Source organism: Bidens hawaiensis, unplaced genomic scaffold (genome assembly GCF_021521415.1).
Source record: "Bidens hawaiensis isolate Kalapana, Puna unplaced genomic scaffold, B.hawaiensis_p1.1 tig00072487_1, whole genome shotgun sequence".
NCBI lineage: Eukaryota > Viridiplantae > Streptophyta > Magnoliopsida > Asterales > Asteraceae > Bidens > Bidens hawaiensis.
The window spans coordinates 2,501-27,172 of record NW_027502674.1 but is presented as its reverse complement, the minus strand read 5'-3'; the positions used below and the strand labels follow the sequence as shown (position 1 = coordinate 27,172).

The 24,672-nt window shown below is 36.3% G+C and overlaps 2 protein-coding genes and 1 pseudogene across 3 annotated transcripts; 2 read left to right on the top strand and 1 right to left on the bottom strand.

Annotated features, from left to right (window-relative positions):
- Positions 1–11,633: 11,633 nt before the first annotated feature.
- Positions 11,634–14,809, bottom strand: LOC143606008 (protein LIKE COV 3-like). The gene is made up of 6 exons (XM_077081924.1): positions 14,600–14,809; positions 13,774–13,826; positions 13,426–13,535; positions 13,177–13,344; positions 12,544–12,768; positions 11,634–11,875 (listed from the first exon to the last, which is right to left on the bottom strand). Exons 1-6 carry the CDS (start codon positions 14,744–14,746, stop codon positions 11,769–11,771), a joined length of 810 nt encoding a protein of 269 aa, XP_076938039.1. The 5' UTR covers positions 14,747–14,809; the 3' UTR covers positions 11,634–11,768.
- A 2,444-nt stretch (positions 14,810–17,253) lies between these two features.
- LOC143606007 (alpha-glucosidase-like) lies at positions 17,254–21,063 on the top strand (annotated as a pseudogene). Its single transcript, XR_013148658.1, has 5 exons — positions 17,254–17,267; positions 17,625–18,321; positions 18,414–18,644; positions 18,752–19,398; positions 20,183–21,063. The product of XR_013148658.1 is annotated as an alpha-glucosidase-like (transcript).
- Positions 21,064–22,917: 1,854 nt separating this feature from the next.
- LOC143606009 (uncharacterized) lies at positions 22,918–23,781 on the top strand. Its single transcript, XM_077081925.1, has 3 exons — positions 22,918–23,132; positions 23,417–23,550; positions 23,641–23,781. The coding sequence occupies exons 1-3, from the start codon at positions 22,939–22,941 to the stop codon at positions 23,643–23,645; spliced, it is 333 nt and encodes a 110-aa protein (XP_076938040.1). The 5' UTR covers positions 22,918–22,938; the 3' UTR covers positions 23,646–23,781.
- Positions 23,782–24,672: the final 891 nt, after the last annotated feature.

Below are 24,672 nucleotides of genomic sequence, written 5' to 3'. Positions count from 1 at the left end.
GTTCAGAAAACAGAATTTACATTTTAGTCCCTGGAGTTTGGAAATTGGCAGAATTGGTCCCTTGACTTTGGAAACTTAACATTTTTGGCCCGAAATTTACGTGATGTTACATCCTCCCCACCTTGAAATAAATCTCGTCCTCGAGATTGCTTACGAGAATAAGTGGAGATATTTCCTTCTCATTTCGGACTCGAGTTCCCACGTATTCTCGGGTCCTCTTCGGGAATCCCATCTCACTTTCACGATCTTCAAGGTTCGTCTTTTAAGTTTCTTAGTTTTCGAATCTTCGATTTGGGTGGGACGTTCTATGAATTTTAAATTTTCATTGATTTCTACATCTTTTAGGGGCATTGAAAGAGATTCATCGGCTAGACACTTTCTTAGATTCGAAACATGAAATACATCGTGTATTCCTTGCATTTCCTCGGGTAGTCGCAAACGGTGTGCGACAGTACCAATTCGTTCGAGTATCTCGAAGGGTCCAACGAATCGAGGACTTAGTTTGCCTTTCTTGCCGAATCGGACTACGCCTTTTCATGGCGAGACTTTTAAAAGGACTTTTTCACTGACATTAAACTCTAACGACTTACGACGGACATTGGCGTAACTCTTTTGGCGATCACGTGCCGTCTTAAGTCGTCCACGAATTTGAAGAACCTTGTCGGTAGTTTCTTGGACTATCTCAGGTCCAGATAATTGATTATCTCCGGTTTCAGACCAGCACACGGGCGTTCTACATTTTCGACCATATAACGCCTCGAACGGTGCGGTTTGAATGCTCGTGTGATAACTATTGTTATATGAAAATTCCATTAGAGGTAGATGGTCATCCCAACTTCCTCCTAAGTATATCACACATGCACGGAGCATATATTCCAATGTTTGGATTGTTCTTTCGCTTTGCCCATCAGTTTGTGGATGATAGGCGGTGCTAAGGTTTAACTTTGTGCCGAGAGCTTGTTGGAAGCTTTTCCAAAAGTGAGACGTAAAACGACTGTCTCGATCGGAGATTATAGACAGCGGTAATCCATGCAACACAACGATGTTGTTTACATAGAGACGTGCTAATCTATCCATTGAATACGACTCGTTAATAGGTATAAAATGTGCGGACTTAGTTAAACGGTCCACAATCACCCATATAGCATTGTGTTGTCGAGTCGTCTTTGGGAGTTTGGTTATGAAGTCCATGGTTATTAACTCCCATTTCCACACGGGAAGTTCGGGTTGTTGAAGCAATCCCGAAGGCCTTTGGTGTTCGGCCTTGACTTTCAAACAAGTAAGACATTTTGCTACATACGAAGCGACATCCTTCTTCATTCCGTTCCACCAATAATTTGCTTTAAGATTTTTGTACATTTTGTCACTTCCGGGATGCATCATATACTTGGACTTATGGGCTTCGTTTAAGATCTTTTCGCGCAATCCTCCAACGATTGGTACCCAAATTCTATTATCAAGTCTTAGGATACCATCATCACCCTTGACTAGTGAGTCAATGGTGCCGTTTCGTTTTTCGTCGGAGATTTGGTTTTCGTTAATCGCTTGAGTTTGCGCGGATTTGACTTGGTCAATAAGATCGATTTGAAGTTCTAGCCTTAACGCTCGGACTGTTTTTGGCTTTTCGTGCTCTTTACGACTTAAGGCGTCGGCCACGACGTTGGCCTTACCTTCGTGATAGACAATTTCGTAGTCATAGTCGTTTATAGTTTCCATCCAGCGTCGTTGGCGCATATTTAGCTCTTTTTGATCGAATATGTGTTTTAAACTTTTGTGATCAGTGTACACAACAAATCTTACTCCATGGAGATAGTGCCTCCATATCTTAAGTGCAAAGATTATGGCGCCTAACTCTAGATCATGAGTTGTGTAATTCTTTTCGTGCACCTTAAGTTGTCGAGAGGCGTAAGATATAACTTTCTTGCGTTGCATCAACACACATCCCAAACCGGAATGTGACGCATCGAAAAGACTACGAAGTCTTCAATACCTTCTGGCAAGGCCAATATAGGAGCTTGGGTAAGCTTTTGTTTTAGTATATCGAACGCCTCTTGTTTCTTTGTTCCCCATTCATATTTAATGTTTTTACGAGTCAAAGAAGTTAGGGGAGTAGCGATTCGAGAAAAGTTCTCAATGAACCTCCGATAGTAGCCGGCCAATCCCAAGAAACTTCGGATCTCGGTTGGCGACTTTGGAACTTCCCACTTTGAGATAGCTTCAATTTTAGCGGGATCTACTTGAATTCCGTTAACGTTTATTATGTGACCAAGAAATTGCACTTCGTGTAACCAAAACTCGCATTTCGAGAACTTGGCGTACAACTTCTCGGTTCTAAGGATTTCAAGTAAGGTTCGAAGGTGATTCTCGTGATCATCCTTAGATTTAGAGTAAATACGTATGTCGTCGATGAACACGATAACAAATTTATCTAAGTAAGGCTTGCAAATACGGTTCATCATATCCATAAATGCGGCTGGCGCATTAGTAAGTCCAAATGGCATAACGGTGAACTCATAATGGCCATACCTCGTTCGGAAGGCGGTTTTAGGAATGTCTTCAGTTTGAACCTTGAGTTGGTGATAGCCGGAACGAAGATCAATCTTGGAAAAATAACTAGCACCTTGAAGCTGATCGAACAAGTCATCGATACGCGGAAGTGGATAACGATTTTTGATGGTAACTTATTAAGAGCTCGGTAATCAATGCACATCCGCATGGATCCATCTTTCTTCTTTACGAATAGTATCGGCGCTCCCTACGGTGATGAACTTGGTCGTATAAATCCTTTCTCGAGGAGCTCGTCGAGTTGTTTCCTCAGTTCCTTCATCTCGGTTGGCGCGAGGTGATATGGTGATTTAGCGATCGGAGCAGTTCCAGGAATAAGATCAATTCTAAATTCTACTTCACGATCAGTTGGAATGCCGGGGAGTTCGTCGGGAAAGACATCGGCATATTTGGAAACAACGGGAACATCTTTAAGTTCCTTGGGTTTTGATTCCTCGGTGACATTGGCCATGAATGCTAAGCATCCTTGATTTAAACATTTGTTAGCCTTTATCATGGAGATTAGGCTAACTTAGCCAGCGTCCTTGTCCCCTTCAATTCGTATAGTACGTTTATCAGGAGCTTGGAGTTCAACAGTCTTGTTATTGCAAAGGATACGTGCATGGTTGTTGGATAACCAATCCATATCCAATACAATATCAAAACCAGCAAGAGTCATGGGTAACAATTGAATAGGCAAAACATAACCGGCTAACAAGATTTTTCCGTTTTCTAAAGTTTCGGAGATTTTACCAATGTTGCCATTAGCGGTTTCGACGCTTAGAGTTTTATTAAGTTTGATTAAAGGTTCATTTAATAGACTACAAAATTTATAATCTATAAAACTTAAATTGGCTCATGAATCAAAAAAGACTCTTGCATAGGCGTTGTTAACAAGAAACGTACCGGTTATAGTTTACGGCATGTCAACCGCTTTCTTTGTGTCAAGGACAAAAACTCTCTCATTGCCCTTCTTGGGCTCATTCTTTTGACCGCTACTACCCGCACCACCAGTCGCGGGTTTATTTTTAGGGCATTCGAAGCTAAGATGTCCCATCTCTTTGCAGTTATAGCAGGTCATCTTCTTTTTCCAGCAATCGGCCGTGGCATGGCCGGGTCTATTACACGATTCACAGACTTGGGTAGCGAAGTTGCATCTACCTCGATGATGCTTCTTGCAAATTTTGCATTGAGGGACGCCGAAATTGGAGTTAGACCTTCGTTGGTCAACCCCTTTACCCTTGAAGCGGGTATCTCCACCTTTTCTCGAGTCATGTGCTGGTACAACCTTCCTATCTTCCTCCTTATTGCGGATCATTCCACCCATCAAGTATCCTGCTAACTCCATCGCGGAATCAGCAGTTTGTGGCAAGTGCGATCTTACCATATCACGAATTTCGCGAGGTAGTCCCCATACGTAACGTGTAACTTTGCTAGACTCGGGCGTGACTAGCTGGGGCACTAAACGGCAATACTCGTGGAATTTTGTGTTATACTCACGAAGGTTTGTTCCGACAACCTTGTGAGCTAAGAACTTGGTTTGGATCTGGTCTGTCTCTTGCATCGGATAGAATTTTGACATCATCAACTCCTTGAATTCATTCCAGGTCAAACTATACATTACTTCTCTTCCCCTATTTAGGGGTAACGCGTTCCACCATTCGTGTGCTTCGCCTTTAAACATCAAGGCGGAGTATTGGATCTTTTCCTCCTCCGTACACTTGCTCATGATCACTATTGTCTCCATTTCTTCGAGCCACCGTACGGTATTGATGGCTCCTTTGTCGCCATAAAATTCTTTTGTGTAATATTTAAAGTCTTTGAACGAGCATCCACCGATTTTCAGTTTCTTAAATTCTTGTCTTATGCCTCCATCAGCATTTGATTCGTGCATGCTTTTGTCCATGCGAGAGGGTCTAGATCGGGGTTTGGAAACAGACTTTCAAGAAGGATTTTCAGAATGAGAATGTTTCGTTTGGGATCTATTTTCAGATGCTTCTCTAATAGCCTTATCAATCATTTGTTGTATTCGATTTATGTATTTTTCGGGAATCGGATCCTCTTGTGCTTTCTCGGGATCTTTCCCTTTCGCTTCTCGTTTCTCGGCTCCCTTTCGGGAAACCTCACGATTATCACTTTGTCTAGACATTTCCTTTTAAATCTTTTTATCTTTTATTTTCCTTGATCTGAAATTTAACACATTTCTTTTCTTATTATACAAGTTTTATTTATTTCACATCCATATACATATCATAAATGACATGTATATTATTTTACAACATACTTTATATATTGTTAAAACAATATATAAGATCCTATCCTTATTACATATGGTACATATTATACACATATAATACAAACTATTTTATGCACATAAACTTTTTCTTCTCATGTCATCCTCTTCTCAATCTTTTATAAACTTCTTCACAACTTTAGTGAGCTTGTTGCATTTGCGAAGAAGTTTGTCTCCCATTTTCTATTTCTTCTTTCCATCAACATCAATCTTCTTCCTCAACTCATCAGTCTCTTGTAGGGCTCGATCCAAATGCTCCTCCTGGGACTGCGGTATGTCAGTAGGATACTCATATCTTGGTGGTGGGTCACGGTAACCCATCGTCACAATGTCGTAGTGGTTCTTGGGATCTGGGTATAGTGATGCAGTCTCGTCGGAAGGATAATTGAAGAATGCATTAGCTGCTTCATTCTGTTCACGGATTTCATTGGCCTGTTCTTCAATGGATGGAATCTCGCCTTGATAAGGTGGGATACTTGATGATGCCTTACTCTTAAGTTCTTGAAGAAATTTCACGTACGGATCCACAGACCCATAACTTGGTGTTTGTTCTTCCTCCGGTGTGTTTATTTCATTCAGGTTGTCCGGGTACTCTTCCTCGGGGTCGGTTTCCTCCATAGGTTCTTCTTCGGTCATTTCTGGGTCAGTTTCCTCTTCTGGTTCTTCCTCCAGTTCTTCTTCCGTCATTGCCGGCATGTGAATTTTTCGTATGGCATAATCACCCTCATCTTGGGCTTGTGGGATTGCCCTTGAGAATTGGCAGTATCCATGGTTGAAGTGCAGGTATGCCACCTCCTTTGGTCAGAGTGACATTTCATCTATTCGGAATATGGAGATTTGGGTTCCTCCTTGATTGGTAAGTTTGCGAGAAAATAATATGACGGGTGCAGATTTGGTGGCACATATATTGGATCTGAGTAATGGGGTGGAGTCTTCATGGGTTGATAAGTCAGTATTTTGGAAGGATAATATGTCGGTACCTCCGATGGTTGATACATAGGTAGACTTGTGGAATGATAACTCGAGTGTCTCGGCGGTTGGTACACTTCATGTGGTGTATTATCCAAATGATAGATAGGACTTGGTTCCATGTTAGGATGTTGGCTAGGTCCTTCGTTGGAGTTGAAAATGACTCAAAGTAATCCTTGCTCATGATGTCCTTGGGGAATTTATAATACTTCCTTGTTCTTCTTGCTTCATTATCATAATACTTCATTAATTCTTCATACGACATCTTTTTGGGTGGTTTAGAATGTAGAGAGGGAAAGAAAGGGTTACCAACCAATCTTATCCCTATTCAAATAAACAAATAAATATTTCCTATGCTTGAATCGAAGCTTGGGTATTGTTTTATGATACCCAATTCGCTAAGATCGATGGCTCTGATACCAACCTGTCACACCCCCAATCTAGGCCTAGGAGTATGAACCATAGTTGGTACCATATTTGTAAATAAATCAGAGTTATGGTTATTAGCGGAAGACTTTAAAATATAAGGATCGATATTATAAATATTTACGATATAAAAGACGAGACAAAAGTCTCATTTGGTTTTACTTGTTTATATGTTTTACAAAACCACCAAGTTTTAATATTTACATAAAACTATCCGAGCCATCGGATACTTGAGCTTCTTCGTTCTCTCAAGCTTTAATCTTGATTACCTGCACAATGTTAAATAAAATACGTCAGCAACGCATGCTGGTGAATATGCTGACGCAAAAATATTTTCTTTACTTAATTACCCCTCGAGACCACGTAAGCCTCGGCCCATCTTGGCTTAGGAATAATCAAGTTAAAACAACAATCATTATAAACTCGAGTCTCTGCACTAGGTCACCTCAGTGAAACACCGCAACGTTTATGACATAACTTAGGTACCATAAATATACACATGGTCATTCCCCTCTCGGACGTAACTTAGGTCCGGCCCATCGTGGCCGGAGGTCGTGACCAAGCGTGGTGCGATGTGCCCACCGCGTTCCACATATGTAAGGATCCAGACAAACGTATACCATAGCCTGAGGGCTGGCTTATACTCTTATTTACAATGTTTTTAGAGACACGTAGCCTCATGTAAAGTTTTACACATAACACGTTTGTTTGTTTGAAATCAAGTTTGTAAAAGTGGGCGTATTCACCTTTCAATGGGATCGGCTTCCAACACCGTCCGTTAGTTCTTCCTTTGCTATCTCGAACCTATAGTACGAGTATAACATTCATTAGTCGGATACACGATCCGGCTTAAGACCTTTAGTCTTATCATCTCGATGAACCTTTAGTTCATTCTTTTATTTACTTTAAAACCTTTAGTTTTAATAGTAATTTATAAACCTTTAGTTTATATTGAAAACCCGACGTTTCTTCTTATTTAAGAAACGTATTTCTTTTATTATTTAAGTATATTCATAATACTTAAATAATATATTTCTATAGCAAAGAATAATCTTATCTTTATATATATTCATATATATATATATTTTATCTTTCTTTTCTTTGTTATATATTTCTTTCGTTTATCGAGAATAATATTGACTTAGGGTATTAAGCCCTTTCAATATTTTATTATTATTTTGGTCGGGCATTATGCCTACCTTGCTTGGCTTGGCAACACCCTAGACACTTGGGCAGTACTTCGACGCCGCTTGCTTATCAACTTCTACTTGATCAACACCTTCTTATACTTGGCACGCCTTTCGAGATGTCAACACCTTTGGCACGTATTTCGAGAAAATCACCGGGTCGTTGGGCAGTACTTCCTTCTTGTTCGGGATGTCGGGGAGTGGCACGTATATCGAGATAACGGGCACGGAAAAACGAGGCTCGGGGCACGTTTATCGAGACAGAGCGTTGGCACGCTTTACGAGGTAGTGAGAGAAAACTAGAAAGAGAGAGTAAGTGTGAAATTGAGGTGTGAGAGGGCTGAGCTCGTGGCTGCCCTATTTATAGCCCAAATTGGATCCCATCGCGGTACGCGATGGGCTCCCTGACTCCCCCATCGCGTACCGCGATATAGGGTTGTCGAGTCACGGGGTAGGCCTGCCACGTGTTGGCAGGCGCCGCCACACTTGTCAACACGTGGTGACACGTGGCAGCAGACGCTGCCACCGTGAGCCACGTGGCACACGTGTCACGGTGTGTCAGACACCCCATCGTGGTACGCGATGGGTGTCTTTCTTGACCCTGTCGCGTAGCACGATGGGTTCAGAAAACAGAATTTACATTTTAGTCCCTGGAGTTTGGAAATTGGCAGAATTGGTCCCTTGACTTTGGAAACTTGACATTTTTTGCCCGAAATTTACGTGATGCTACAAAAACCAACAATCTAACAAACTAAAACTAAATTTAACAAATAAATTAACAATTAAGTAGTTAACTATCAAGAACAATTAACAAGAAGTCAAGAATAAACTTACCTTAAAAGTGGGAGGATTCGAGCAATCGAGCTTCGAGGAAGAGTAGAATGCATGATGAGTGTACTGGTCGGCCGAAAAAGCGGCAGCGGTGCCGCGATGGTCGGAGAACGACTGGTAGATTTGAAGAGGGTCAGGGGACGGAGAACGGCTGGATGGACGCTATTGTATCAGTGTGTTTTGTGGTGTCTTTGTATATTTATTATAAAACCCTAATTATTTTAAGGTTAAGTTAGTAAAAAAATGTCCAAACAATTAAGCTGGAAACAGGAATTGAACCTGTGACCTCCAGGTTTCAAAACCACCAATTTACCGGCTAGACTAACGCTTGAAATATAAATTGAGTGGTTCCTTCCTAATTTATAAGGTGACTGCTTTAATATTTTCTATATATACATGCACTATTATTTCAAAACTCGGGTGGTTCCCCGGAACCACCTATTACTACTGTAGATCCGCTCTGGTACAAGTCATTTTTAGTGTTAGGATGTTTTTAAGATGATGGGTTTTAAATGTTTTTATAATGTGACATTTGATTATACATTTTTTTTAGCTTCTTATCGTGGATGCTCTTAATATTTTTTTTTCTCCATGTTCGTTTTGATGGTACCAATTGATCCTAAATATTTATATATATTCTTTTACTTTTCAAACCAAGAGTATATTAATGACTCAAAAAATAAAAGAATATAAATAAAAAAAACTATCTACAATACTTGACGTATCATCGAGAAGCTAAATAAATTGTAGAACGAATACTCGTGAATTTTCATTATCATTGTTCTTTATGCTTGCATTTTAGTACAACAACCCACCAAATTTTCACCATCAAACCGAGGACAACAACTTTTTCATATCAAGTGGGACGGTTTTATCTTTATTCGGTTTACAAAATTTTTTATTTCTCTTATAATGCACCTCAACAAGAACTATAAGTATGTAAACTTTAAGTTATGTGCTCCTATTACAAAGTAAGTATGTTTGTCATGGATTTTAATATGTTATGGATCAATCATGTGAAGCTTTTCACTCCGTTTTACATTTTTTTTTTGAAAGGTGAATTTCTTATGTGGTGTTTGTTTTTCAATAAAAGCACTTCTCCACTTCTTTTGTCTGCGCCGCGCAGACCACGCGTAGACGTAGGGCTCTGCAGCGTGTTTGTTTTTTAGAAGACATTTCATTTAAAAACGTCTGCGCGTCCTTTCTCCTAGAAGTGTTGCCCCTGTCACTTCTCACCTCTTCTCCTCTTCTTTGTATTTTCATTATCAACAACATTAGCAGACCTCCACCCTCCTCCTTCTCCACCCCAACCCTAGCTGACTCCACCCTCGCCGCCGCCGGAGGCCTTCCTCCTTCACCGCCGCCAGCTATCTCCAAAGATCCGTCGCAGTCCGCCTTTCTCTCTCTCTCTCCAAAGATCCGCTGCCTCTCTCTCTCTCTCCAAAACGGATCCGTCGCCGTCTCTCTCTCTCCAACAGGTTATCTAATTGCATGATTAATTTGTGTGAATTTGAGTTTGTATCTATGGGTTTTGAACCCACAACCTCCCCAAACCTTAGTATATTAGAAGCTTTGTCTCTACCATCGGACCACAACCCCAATGGCCACTCCGTTTTACATAGATTGTGATTTTAGCTGCAACATATGCTCATATCGCTTAAATAAACCGTGTTTTCAATTGCAACATATGTTGATGTCGCTTCGAACCTAAATAGTGATTTCTTTAACTTTCCCAACGTTTTCTCAATGTCTATTGATTTCGAGTTGACACATTAAGTGTCTTGGATGTGTGATCAAGTGCCCATTAATGAGAAGCAAGGGCTATGATGCTAGTGTTAAGTATGTGATAAGAAAAAACGAAGAAGATGAACTGAATTGAATTAAGAATTTGGTTACCAATACATGACCTTATATGTTGATTGTCAATTTTAGGTACAAGCTATATACATGTGACGTACCAAATGTTTGATGCTCATATATGATTGATTTGTGCTTGAGCGTTTGGATTTAGTGGCTAGTCTCGGTTCTCATCAGAAACAGCGTCAATGATTTGTAAAGTGTAAAATGGCCGATGTGCTTGCACATCTGACGCACCAATGGCTGAGAGTTAATGGTCGCTCTCCTAATAAGTCCATGATAGAGTAAAACCAAAGATCTTTAACATAAGCACCAATGAATGGCTAGACCTCGGTAAACAAGGGTGCCATACGAAGCCTTGAATGACGCCCCGATGACATCAAACTAACTGGTTTAATTAATTATTGTAGTTACACTTTAAATTCATGTTAGCCTTTCTACTACAAACAATTATCATATTAGTCCATTTATTTCCTGTTACGAATATAGTTATATTTGATTCATGAATTTAAAGGTTTTTTCTTTTGGTTCATTTATATATGAAAGATCATAAGTGTACCTCAAAAAATGAATATTGAACTATTTTTCTCTAAACATTTACACAATCAAAGAAAAGAGTTCAAATAAGAATAAGTAATTTCCTAGGAATGGTAAGAACCAACAAAATTTTGACATTTGGCATTACAAATGATAGTGAAAGAATAATTCTAGAAAACTATGTCGGTTATAATGATGAAAAAGTAACTCTAGGAAACTATGTCGGTTGTTGGTAATTTTAAATCTCACCATTGATTAACATGATCCAATGGTTATGATTTATTCTTAGTCTTCCTAGGAAACTACTTATTTTTAGCGAATTCTTTCACCATCATTTGTAATGCCAAGTGTCAAAAATTTGTTGGTTCTTACCATTTCTAGGAAACTTCTTATTCTTATTTAAACATTTCTCTCTCTCTCTCTATATATATATATATACATATATATATATTGAAAAGATCCAATACACTAATGCTTATCGTACAAATACGTACGCGAATTTTGTTTTTCTTGAATCGATCCATGAAATCACATCCAAACATCTCGGAATCGTCAATACATATCCAATCAATCATTGTTTCACCGAAAAAAACAGTTTTGGATGGTTTATCGATCAATTTTTCACTTATTTTCACAAAGACGGTTTTTGAGCGTTAAAGGTTTTGTGAGCGTTTTCTGAGCGTTTTAGGTTTTTGCCTTTGTTTTTTGCCTTTGAGCGTCTCGCGTACCTACCGTACGTTAAGTATTAGCGTACAGTAACTGCACCATATATATATATATATATATATATATGTGTGTCATATTTTAATTTAAAAAATGTTTTGTTAAATTAAAACAGTAAAAAGTAACTCCTAATATATTCACTGATTTACAATACAACTTAATAACTATATAAGAAAAATATTATTAAACAAAATGAAGATAGCGTCACAAAATAATACATGGTCAATTTGTTTAATCTAAAACAATACCAAAAGTTAAGAACCAAACTAACACACAAGTCATCCTAATAAAAGGATCCCTAAGAATCTAGTGTTTAAAAGAAAGCAATAGTTTGAAGTATCAAAACTTGTCAACTTCATGGTATATTCTGTTGGTCATGTCCCTAAGAGCTTTCATTGACATCATACTTGTGGAATAACATACTTCCCAGATCTTGATGAAAGATTGTTTTGTGAGTTGGTCGTTGTTAGTATCTTAGGTATCGACATGCCTCCCGAGATAACAATCTCTGTAAAAATGACATCACTATCAAGTCAGTATCTTTTTCATCATCATTGCTTCAACTAGATGTGGATATATCATGGGAGTTAGGCGGTGAATCAAAACATTATTGTGGAAATGGTTCAAAACACGTCATTTTCAGTACTTTAATTGGTTGAATGAATTAAAAATAGACTTGACTGATACGCCCATTTGATCATCTCTTCTTTGGATTATGCCATTGATCATACACCATGCTCAAAAGGGCGCATCGGCTTAAATGTCACATCATACGGACCGTATGATATCAAATCAACTTGAGTACGCGAAGCCTGTCACAGACAAGCCGTATGATGGGGCAAAAATGGTCATACAGGTTGTATGACTTTAGTGCTACATCATTCATTTGAATCATTTCTTTGATAGCCAAAAACATTAAAGGAATTGTATGATATGCCACTCTTACGAATCATATGACATTTTTCCTAGTCATATGAGCCATATGGTCATTTTTCTTGTCATACTATCCGTATGACACATTAGTGATATCAAGATTGTAGTGTTTGTTGTGCATGCCTTCTTCTTTTAACTAATTTTTTTATTTGACCCATAAAATACACACAAGGACTAAATGCATTCAAACTGTCCCTCAAATGTAAACAATGTATTTTAAGCTAAGCATATCAAATCTCTTACCTATACCTTCCCGGACAGAGATATTAGGCCTCATTATATCTTTGGAATTGACAAGAACTATATCACCCATATAAAGGTGGTTGGTTGACACATACACACAACAAAGTTCCTCACCGCCCAAATTCTTCCGAAGGACAAGAGTTGATGTTATGAATCCGAATGCGTATTCTCCAACACTGGGATGCTTAATGATGGCAACTTCCTTAAAGGCATTTGAACCTTGACCTAATGAAGTTAGGATTTTAGCTATATTAAATGTCTTAGAAATTGTTTTAAAGTTAGTGAATAATCTGTCCCAAACTGCTTGGTTAAACACCTTATTTCACCCTAAAATAAGGAAATAAGTCATTTAAAATGCAACCTTATATAAATGGTAGGGTTATAACATGTTTGGTATGGGTCTAAGATGGTTTGGGTTGACCCACATACACTTTTTTGTAAACCTTTTTCAACCTAAGTAATCTGTTTGGGTTAATTATGATTACGAAACCAAAATAATTACTACGGTGATAATATTATCTTAAAAAAAAAACTTATTATATAGTTATTCTATTATGGACTTCATTGTTCTCTTTATAACTCTAGGAATAAGACTAACAAATAAACCTTTGAACTTTTGTTCTAGGGACTAACCTGGAGATATAGCCACACTGATTTGTTTAGAAGCCGCGTAGATATAACTCATGAAAGGCATTTTTTGTATTATAAGCTCTCCTAAACTGAGAAGATTGGTTCCCAACCATGAAGACATGAAGACACCAACCAAAAATATGAAGGTAATGGACGTCACGAATCCCAGACCTGCGAAGAAACAATTCTTACAATGAACATGTTTCTTGTTAATTACTAAAAATGAATCCATATATGAATGAATGAACTGACCAAAAATATCAATTCCCAAAAGAGCATAGAATGGGGAGAAGAATCCATCCACAAAATGAATGAACCACCAAGTTACATAAAATGTGATGGCTATGGGAAATAAGATCATACTGTGAAAGAATCAACGTGTTAAACCATTTGTACTAAACCAACAAGCTAGATGTTATTATTTTTGTCAAAGGTTGTACAACACAATCTAATGCTTTTGACATATACATACATAAATACATGTTTACTTGCAAAGGGTGAGAAAAGACTATAATTTAACCATATATTTCAACTGTTTTAACAATCTTTGAATGTAATTCACATCAGAATATGAGAAGATTTTGTGAGATGATAACTAACCATCCACTCATGAACTTTTTTGATGCCCAGCTGTGAAGAACTTTGACTAATGCCTGCACAAGCAAGCAAGAAGAACAAATCTCTTAACCTTTGTGCCTTGTGAAACCTTAATCAGCTAACATTAAGATCCACCGATCGACTGATTTCTGAGAAGATTATATATTTACTCAAAAGTTCCAAAGCAACATATAAGTTATCCCTGGTTGGTTTTGATGATAATTAATTTCATTTCAAGTGTGACTTAGCATGCAGTTCCCATGATCACTAGTGTTTTTATTTTGCACGATTAACATTTGTTACTCTTCCAAATGAAAGTTAGAGATACATCCAAAGTTCAACAAAATTGCAATCCTAACTTCAAATTTAGGATCGATTAACTGGTATATATGCTATCAATCATATACGTCTTAACTCAGAATATGATTTATATAACAGCACAAAGACATGCACTAGATAACACAAACCTAACATCCATGCATCAGATCATGGATTAAAACGTACACCTAATTGTTTTGCATATATACAATTACAGTGTGGCATAAATAACTAGGAGTTCATGTTTTAACAGGTGACAAACGACGCGCTTAACACAAGTATTAAACATGAATACGACCCGTTTAACTACTTTATATATCATTATTATGACAGTTTTAAGTTTTGTTAGGGAGTCTCCTACCAATTTCATTTATTTAAGAAAATTAACAAAATCACATACCGCACTTTTTTTAATAACAGGTATTATCGTGTCTTAAACAGGTACCCATTTGACAGTACTACCACATAATGATGTAAAGAATTAATAAATGATTGAAATCAATCGGAGAACCTCTTTTCCGGACTGTCTTGCGGATGAGGGAGCTCCTGAAGGAGAGTCCGCGGGAGATGACGATCTGGAGTCGCCATTAGTTTCCGGTATACGTAACCCTTGTAGAGGTATCAAACGCTGGAGATCGCCGTCCTCTCGAGATCCCATTTCTGTCTCTGGCCGTTACTTTCTTCCCGCGAAACTATGCGAGTAATAACGAACTGAATGCATTCGGGTGTGTACGTGTGTGGGGAAATTACAGAAACGATCCCTTAAGTATTGATCATTTGTAATAGTGGTTTTAAACATTTTAAGCCGATATAAATCTGGTTTTAGAGACGTTTATTATAAGTCGGTTTCCATACGGGAATGGAATAATCTATTTCTAGGGGGGTCGGTTACCTTAATAAAATTGGTCATGAACTTATTACCTACGTACTACTTCTTATATCATCGAGGTCTGGTGTTGGTTATTGATAGTTTAGAAAGAATGCAGAGGGTATTTTTTTTAGGAGAATAGGAGGAAAAAAAAGAAATTGAATTTCATGGGAAAAGGTGAACGAACCTTTTAGTGTAGGTGGGTTTGGGTTTGGATTGGGAATGAGATTGTCCTTCAGCATTGTTGAAGACTTTATTTTGCTCTGCTTCGTGCCCCATGGAGCGACTCTTCAAGATGCTAACCTACCATTGTTGGCAAATTATAGGCTATGCATATATGTTTGTCCGATTATCATAATGTTGACTTAAAATCGGATATTTTCATATACAAAATTTATCAAAATATGCAAACATTGATAAATCAGAAAATTGTAATTAATAAAGAGTTTCTCTTTAATTTGTTCTAACTTTTTCCCGATTGATAGCCTCTTGCTTGTTTGCATCAAGTGATCAAACTATAAGAAATTATAACATTATATAATCAAACTATAAGTATAAAATTAAAGTCCTCAAATATTGAAGTCTCTAAACAATAATTATGTACATAAAAGTGTACATCAACAGATCAAATCAAGACAGGTACGTTATCCTTGATGAGATGAGATGAGATGAGATAAGATGCAAAAAGTATTTTCTCTTGTTTACTTCTATATGGATGTCCTTTTCTTGGCAATAATTGAATAAAACTATAAAAGATAGAAAGCAAATGTTTTTCACGTTTTTAAATATTCCAAAATCCTAACGAGATTTGAATTATTAATACGTTCACCGCATATGAAATTTTTAATTTAGGTGATATATATGTTTTTTAGAATTTATGTTTTATCTTAAAAAGACCCATGAACATAGATTTCCAAAACGCATGCAAGTGTTATTCAACAGATTTTTTTTCTTTTTTTTAAATCGAACATAACTTTTATTATACTACAATTATTCACTTATTTTTATAAGGTACTGATGTACCAACAAATTTTGAACTTATTACTACTAAAATATTCATGTATAACTTTATCATTAATTAAATATATATTAAGAATTTATATGAATTTTAGTAATGTTAAAAATAAATATTATTTGGACTACACAACAATTAGGAGCAATCTTTTATAAATATGGGACTAATTAATACAGTCGACCTAGTTGGACCGATCTAGTTATAATCTTAAAACCTTGATAATAAAAAAAAATTAATCTATTTTTTTAAGTATAACTTTTCTAAAAATTATGAAAAGCAAACTAAAATAATAAACTAATAATTATAATTCCGTTTAATCTTCTCTCATTTAAGCTAGGAAAAAGATTAAAACAAATATAAATATATAATCACATAAACAAAATTACAAAAGGTAAATAAATGGTGTTGGTAAACGTACCCATCTCTCATCCATTTTTATTAAACATACCTTCATCCCTCAAATTTTACATTAATACGATTAAAACATTTTTGTTGTTTCTTTTTGTCATTTTGTTATCCTTTATTATCATTACAAGTTGTATAAAACATTTTTTTTATTTTTATTTAATAATTATTTTTATTTATTTTTTATGTATATTTAAAAGCATTTAAAAAACAACATTTTTCTTTTTACTTAGAAAAACGTTTTTTTATTTTCATATTAAAAAACGTTTTTTTCTTGTTTTTAAAAAAATGTTTTTTTTTCTATACTTGTTTTAATAATTTTGGAGAGCTTTTTTTTATAAAAAAAAACTAAGAGATTGTTTACATTCTTTTATAAGCAGTCATATTATTTTTTTAAATAAAAGGGTGAAATAACATACAATTTGATAAACAAATTTGGCTATTTTTTCAGGTAGTATTAATTCATGTATCCAAACCTAACAAAAAAAATCAAGTTGTTTTGAATACATTTTAGAAAAAAAAAATTAAAAAAAAACTAGCTAGAGAAAGTATACAAAACTTTTTAATACATGTTAAAAAAATAAACAAATTTTTAATAAGATCTTAAAGAAATAAAATAATAAATCAATAATAAAAATATAAAAAAAGACTGTAAAAGAAAAAAAAAACGTAATGGTTTTTTATCTGATATTTTGAGATAAGTATAAAATATAATAAGAGGAAGTAAAATATCAATTATAAATGTTAAGGGAAAATGAAAGTTCAGGGAGAGGGTGCATAGTTAGCAAGAAAAAAGGTACGTTTAGCCTGACCCTAAATAAAGTACCGACATGCCAAATTCTTGGTCCAACCGGCCGGTCCTCCTTCCTAATGAATCATGACTGTTGAAAGGTCAAGTACGATAACAAGTTATAATTATAAGATAAAAGTATGCAAACTATCTTAATGTTCATCTCATAAGAATGATTGATTAATCAAAGAACCCAAGCGTTTTATTGTTCAGTTAAAGTTAACCAAACGAAAGAAGTTAGTATATTCATGATCATTCACTTCATATACCTATAGAACTATGTACAAATCACAGGTTAAATGAAACCAAATAGAGGAAAACATACAATATTTATAATAATAACAAATTAGGAGGGTTAGATTCTTTCATCAATCTTTAGAACAATTTGTTGCCTTTTGTTTAATATAGCTTTTTAGATGATTAATGTAATAACTAATTGATGTGTGCTTCTTGTAAAGCTTCGAAACACCTTATCGATTGAGGGTTCGAATCACTGATGCTAAACACCAGAGATGGGAAATCCCAAACCACATTCTTCCACGTCAGTCACAACCCAATATTTACCATCAAAATCCCATGCAAATATTCAACCCAAACTCTTTCTCTCCGATACAAACTCCGATCTCATCCTAACCCTCCACAACACCACCACCAAAACAACCACTCAGTTCGGATTCACAGCCATCCGTCGCTCCACTGGCGATATACTATTCGACACCTCCAACACTATTCTCGTGTTCAAGGATCAGTATCTTGAACTAACATCTACACTCCCTGCTCACCGCTCATCCATTTACGGCCTTGGAGAACACACCAAGCGTTCGTTTAAACTAAAACAAAATCAAACCCTCACCCTTTGGAATGCTGATATCGCAAGTGCGAATCCTGATCTCAATCTATATGGATCGCATCCATTTTATATGGATGTTAGATCGTCGGATTCTAATGGAAAAGTGTTGGCGGGTACCGCTCATGGTGTATTGCTACTTAATAGCAATGGAATGGATGTTGTGTATAGTGGTGACCGTATTAGGTATAAGGTTATCGGAGGTGTGCTAGATTTCTATTTCTTTGCTGGACCGTCACCCGAATTAGTCATGGATCAGTACACTCAACTCATCGGCAGACCGGCTTCCATGCCTTATTGGTCCTTAGGTGAGTTCATCATTAGTAAAATTTTGTTTTATTCGTTTTCAATTAAATGGACATGATCTTGTTGATATTTATTTTCTTATGTATATATATAGGGTTTCATCAATGTAGATGGGGTTATAAAGATGTTCATGATCTTGAAGATGTTGTTGCTGGCTATGCAAAAGCCAAGATCCCATTAGAGGTTATGTGGACAGATATAGATTATATGGATGCTTTCAAAGATTTCACATTAGATCCCATCAACTTCCCATTGACAAACATGTCAGCATTTGTTCATAATCTTCACCAAAACGGTCAGAAATATGTGCTCATATTAGATCCTGGTAATTACCATTCTTAACTTATTATTTTCACATACAAAACCATGATATATTTTTTCTTTTCAAAAAGCGGTTCTTTTTAAATACTCATATTCATCTTCTATGAATAGGTATTAGTGTGAACAAAACATATGAAACTTATATAAGAGGATTACAAGCGGATATTTACATAAAGCGTGACGGTAAACCATACATAGGACAGGTCTGGCCAGGCATTATTAACTATCCGGACTTTTTAAATCCAAAAGGAGTGGTCTTTTGGGGCAATGAGATCAAACGGTTTCATGATCGTCTACCATTTGACGGCATTTGGCTTGATATGAATGAACAATCAAATTTCATATCATCGCCTCCATTGTCATCATCTACACTTGACAACCCTCCTTACAATATTAACAATGTTGGAGATCAAAAGTCTATTAATGATAGAACCGTGCCTGCAAGTGCTATGCATTTTGGTAACGTGACAGCTTATGATGCACACAATTTGTATGGGTTTTTGGAGGCTAAGGCTACAAATGAAGTGTTGCATAATATAATGGTTAAGCGACCGTTCATACTTTCTAGATCGACTTTTGTTGGGTCAGGGCGATATACGGCACATTGGACTGGGGATAATGCTGCCACATGGGATGACTTGGCGTATTCTATCCCGAGTATCTTGAATTTTGGGTTATTTGGGATTCCAATGGTCGGTGCTGATATTTGTGGTTTTAGTGGAAATACTAATGAAGAACTTTGCCAACGTTGGATCCAGGTATAAAATCTCTAAAATTGTGAACAGTGACAATAGGTTTATAATCATATTTAACACATATTATTTATAAACTAAGAAAATGACTAAATGTGTGTTTCCAGGTTGGCTGGCATGGGTTGTGCATGTAATCAAAATAACCAATCCATAAGTTAACCGAATCGACCAATATATATAATTTAACCGAAATAACCAAAACAAAAATTGACGGTTTGCTTTATGTTAATTAAAAAAAAACTGAATATCCGATTCGGTTTTGCATGTAACGAAAACTAGAAAAACTGAACCAGATTGTGAAAACCTAACCAACTTTATAATTGTACCGGACTCAACTTTTCTTACTGAATTTATGGGTCGTAATTTTAATTTTTTACTTTTGAGTAACTTACAAGAAATTAATATTGGTACGGACCAAAATTTTACGCCCTAACGTGTAATAATCAATTATCATTACTTTGGACCAATATTGTTTGACGCAAAAGTTTAAGCCAAATCATAAAACGAAGACACCCACACCGAATCTAACCCATTTGTAATAACCACAACCGAAAATGAACGATTTTCCAAAACTCAAAACCTGATCAGTTTTCTGTTTTAGATTTGGTTTGAGTTTGAAACTTTGCACACCCCTAAATTGGTCCAATCACCTTGACATGTGCTAGAAATTACTTGTTTTGACTCTTACCAACCCATCCATTTGCCCATTTCATATGTAGGATGATTCAGTTCTTTATAATGTCAAAAGTTGGAAAGTATCGTTGATCTAACAAACTTGTTCTAATCTCAGCTAGGGGCTTTCTATCCTTTCTCGCGGGACCATTCCGATAAATCATCGACGCATCAAGAACTTTACCTTTGGGATTCAGTAGCCGCTACATCTCGGAAGGTGCTCGGGTTGCGTTACCAAATGCTTCCCTACTTGTACACGTTAATGTACAATGCACATTTGAAGGGGACTCCAATTGCACGACCATTATTCTTCACATTCCCTCAAGACACCAACACTTACGACATCAGCACCCAGTTTCTCCTAGGAAAAGCCGTACTAGTGTCCCCTGTCTTAAAGCTGGGAGCAGTTTCGGTTGATGCATACTTCCCATCTGGAAACTGGTTTGATCTGTTTAACTATTCTCGTTCGGTTAGTGTCAGTTCAGGGGCTCATGTTAGGCTCAGTGCACCTGCTGACCATATAAATGTTCATATTCGTGAAGGGAATGTATTGGTTTTACAAAAGGAAGCCATGACTACGAAAGCCGCTAGGTTGACCCCATTTCACATACTGGTGGTGGTTAGTAGCGGTGAGAATAGCACGGGTGAGGTGTTTTTGGATGATGGTGAGGAGATGGGGTTTGGTGGAGTAAGTGGGAAGTGGAGTTTGGTTAAGTTTTCTAGCCAAGCTGTGGGGAAAAGAGCGGTGTTGAGATCGGTGGTCGAGAATGGTGGATTTGCATTGAGTCAAAAGTGGGTAATCGAAAAGGTGACGTTTATGGGTTGAAAAATGGTTCGAGGGTAACTGGTTATGAGTTAGCTACTGTGTGGACGAAAGTACGTGGTGGAGTGAAAGTTGGTGGTGGTGGTGGTGGTGGACGGTTTGGTATGGCTGAGATTTCGGGTTCGTCTGTGTTGATAGGAAAAGAGTTTGAGTTAAAGTTTGATCTCAAGTATTGATGTATCTTGATAAGTTTGAAGATGGAGTACATGTTATTAATAAGTTGAACTCAACATGTATCATAAGGAGTTGTTCTCTCGAGTATGAGTATTACGTTGTTTAGTTTTATATAAACTGATGCTAAATTATAAGGTATAATAAGGAAAGGGATTATTGGGAAAAACAAATATTTTATGGAAAAGAAAAGTGTTAATTATACAAAAGAAAGTGTTTAGTGTTGTAAGGGAACCATGATTAACATCTCAAATTGGTGGTTAATATGGACTAGATTCAATAGCCAATAACTTTTTAATGGAATTAATAATTGGAGTATGTTCAAGTTATGCTTTTTTTTTTCGTTTGTTGAAGTAATGAAACATAAAAAGACATGAACAAAAACATTACAACATGGTAGATATTTTCACCCACAAACAGCCCTAGACGGTTTTCCTGATCCACTCAAAAGGTAGACAATCCATTTGTGGATCAAAAGTTAAAACAATCTATTTTATGGTGGTCTTTATACTCAGAAAAGTTATTCTTCGCTAGTTTTTTCCCCTAAAAATAGTTGATATAATTAGTTTCATATCGTCGCTTTAAAATAAATTTGGATACCGATATTATTTGCACTTTGAGGAGTTCTCCATTAGCCGATCACTTAATAAAGAGTATTTCGAATATACGATATAACAACACCATCTTCTCATGTAAATCTTAAAGATGTATAGTAGTGTGATTTTTAATAAAAACACTGAGAAATACAAGTTAAATACATGCGACATAAAATTCTTTCAAAATTTCACGAGTATCTCATTATCGATCTGTAGTCATCCTATACACTCACATGCTCATTTAGAATTTTCCTTGTTATTTGTTACAACTAAATAGTCATAATTTATAAAACTTAGTTTGTTTCTAAAATATTTATACGAATTGGCGAACTTTATAGTGACTACTGACTAGTGACTGACACCTACAATATATGGATATATTTTGGTGGGTTTTCTGCTTCTAATGTCTCACTTACAAAAATATCAAGATAAAGTTCGTTAAAATGATACCTTAAGTCTTTAACTACAAACTTTAAACGTGTTATACGGATTTATCTATAAAAAATAATGATATTTAAAGTTAATACAATATCATGTAAGTTGATAATAAATGTATAAATGTTTATTCTACCATCAAATAGAGCATTGTGTGACGGATTGAATCTACTTGGCTATGCTGAATCATTTGGGTTCATTCGCTACTCTCTCAACTGTTAGGATTATACCAACAAATGGAACATTTGTACTTGAGAATTGCTTGCACATTTGATCACTCCCTTGATGAATTCATAAAACGACAAAAACCCGCTTAAAAGAGGACTCCCCGTGACAATGAGGAATGAAGTGTTAATTAGACACTAATGAGATGATTTACATGTAAAAACTAAAAAACAAAGCAACATACACCATCATATCTTTTATCATTTGTATGGTTAGAAAAAGATAATACTTGGGTTTTAATCAATTTTGGATTTTCTTGCAAGACTATGACTAAATTTTGTTATATATTCTATAAATATTTTATTTTGTTTTTTATGCCTTTTGTGTATATCTTTATAGAAACTAATTAAATTAAAATGTAGTACGTTACAATGATGTATCATGTTATATTTGAGCGACAAGTGATAACTCATTGAGGAGGTTGGCAAGCATATTTGATGTTAGAATCCACGTCAGCAATTATCAAGACACATGTCAGACTTCCATTTACCCACCATATCCAACACATCACACGCGTCAAAATACGGAAGACACGTGTAAATATCTTCACACACGTATCTCCATTGCCATTATCATAAATCCTATACTCACCGTGTCCAGTTTAAAAACCAAAGCAACACAGATATGTTCAGCGCCATCAAATCACTTCCGACTCAAACCAAATCAGCCGTTTCAACTCTCTTCGCTAGCTCAAACAACTTTGCTGGAAAAGCGTATCCGATCACCCGAACTGTAAGGTTCCAGCAGGCATCCGCGGGAAACGAAGAGCCTGATAACATGGAGAAGAAAGAAGAAGCTAAGGAAGTTGAAAAAAAGGGGTACGACTACGTTTTGAACAGGATCCCCTTTGCCATTTAAAGGGGTCGAGCCGCAACTTGTGTCCTTTTTACCTTTAATTTATACATGTTACTAATTTATAGTAATCGTTTTAAGCTTAAATTATTTTAAGGGGTAGAGCCGCAACTTGTGGCTCTTTTACCTGTCATTTTATAGTAATCGTTTGAATCGTAAATTAGAAAAAAGTTCACCCCTCTAAAATGTGACTTTTTACATAAAATGTTGAAAGTGAATGTTAATCCGTGTGTTTTTATGTCGGAATTAGGGATGTGATGTCACATTCGTTTGGTGAAGGGTACGCAACGAGATCAGATGAGGAAGGTTTTGGAGGAATATACGGAGGCAACCAGTCGCTTTCTCATGAAGATGAAGATAAGATAGTTCATGGCAACTCTCCTGGTACATTTGTATAATACAATTTTGGATTATTTATTTATATAGATTTATTTGTTTGTGTAATGGAGTTGATATTGTGTGTTGGTTTTGAAGAATAACACAAGTCGCAAGGAAGCGAGGTGAAAGAGAAGGAAAAGGCACGACACCAGACGAGTGCTAACTCATGAAGACGAGGTAGGAGGATGTCTTGCCACTCCGTTTGTGTAGTTCAAAACTTTTTATTTTGTATGTTTTTTTTAACTTAAAAGGTTGAAATATGTCGCTTTTGTTCGACTTTACGTCTAAGTAGTTAATTTGTACTAATTTAGGTGCTTGGTTTGTGTATGAAATCTTAATATATATATATATATATCTCAGTTTCTTTTCTTTCATGTATCTATGAGCATGTATCATTTCTGATTTTGTTAGGAATGATTATATAAATATTCCTAGTGGAATGAATCTGTTGTGTGTTTGAATTATATATAATCCAGCTTCAGGGCCGGCTCCGAAAAGTCGAACGGCTCCGAAAAGTCGAAAATTTTTTTGTGTCAAATAAAACTAGACACAACCTTTTGGTTAGATGTCACCCTTTTACCATTAAATCAAACTAGTGGTTATGTAATTGTGTTAAAACATTGATTCTACACATGTTTATGATAAAAACGCATATAATTTTTTTTGAAAAAAAAATATTTCGAGCCTAGCAGGGTGTCGGGCCTGTGGCCGTCGACTACCCTGTCATGCCTCAAAGACGGCCCTGTCCAACTTATATCATAAGCTACACACCGTTTACAGCTTCCTTATATGTAAGCCAGGTAGCTCTTTTTATTATCGGTGATTTCATGAATTGAACTGTTGGGTATAGTTTGGTATGCGTTAATTTCATTTGGTATGCGTTAATTACATGTGGAATGGAATCTTTCATGGCACGAGAATGAAAAAAATGGTGTTTGGTTACTCTAAAATCGTTCATTATATACGAAATCTTATTTTATCAAAACCATTTATGCTCACATTTTTCTTTTTTCTTTTTTTTTTCATTCCATTATTCCATTTCTCTGTTACCCTACTTTACAACACCACCTAATAACCACCACCACCATAGCCACCACATCGATCACCTAACCGCCGCTGCAACCATCG

Excerpts from the sequence above, each read along its gene's own strand:
- LOC143606008 (XM_077081924.1), bottom strand. The coding sequence starts at position 14,746 with ATGGGATCTCGAGAGGACGGCGATCTCCAGCGTTTGATACCTCTACAA. Across the intron at positions 13,536-13,773 it reads AAAAAGTTCATGAGTGGATG|TATGATCTTATTTCCCATAG; the intron begins GTTAGTTATCAT and ends ATTCTTTCACAG. Across the intron at positions 11,876-12,543 it reads CTCTGTCCGGGAAGGTATAG|AGATTGTTATCTCGGGAGGC; the intron begins GTAAGAGATTTG and ends TCATTTTTACAG.
- LOC143606009 (XM_077081925.1), top strand. The coding sequence starts at position 22,939 with ATGTTCAGCGCCATCAAATCACTTCCGACTCAAACCAAATCAGCCGTT. Across the intron at positions 23,133-23,416 it reads AAGGAAGTTGAAAAAAAGGG|GGATGTGATGTCACATTCGT; the intron begins GTACGACTACGT and ends TGTCGGAATTAG.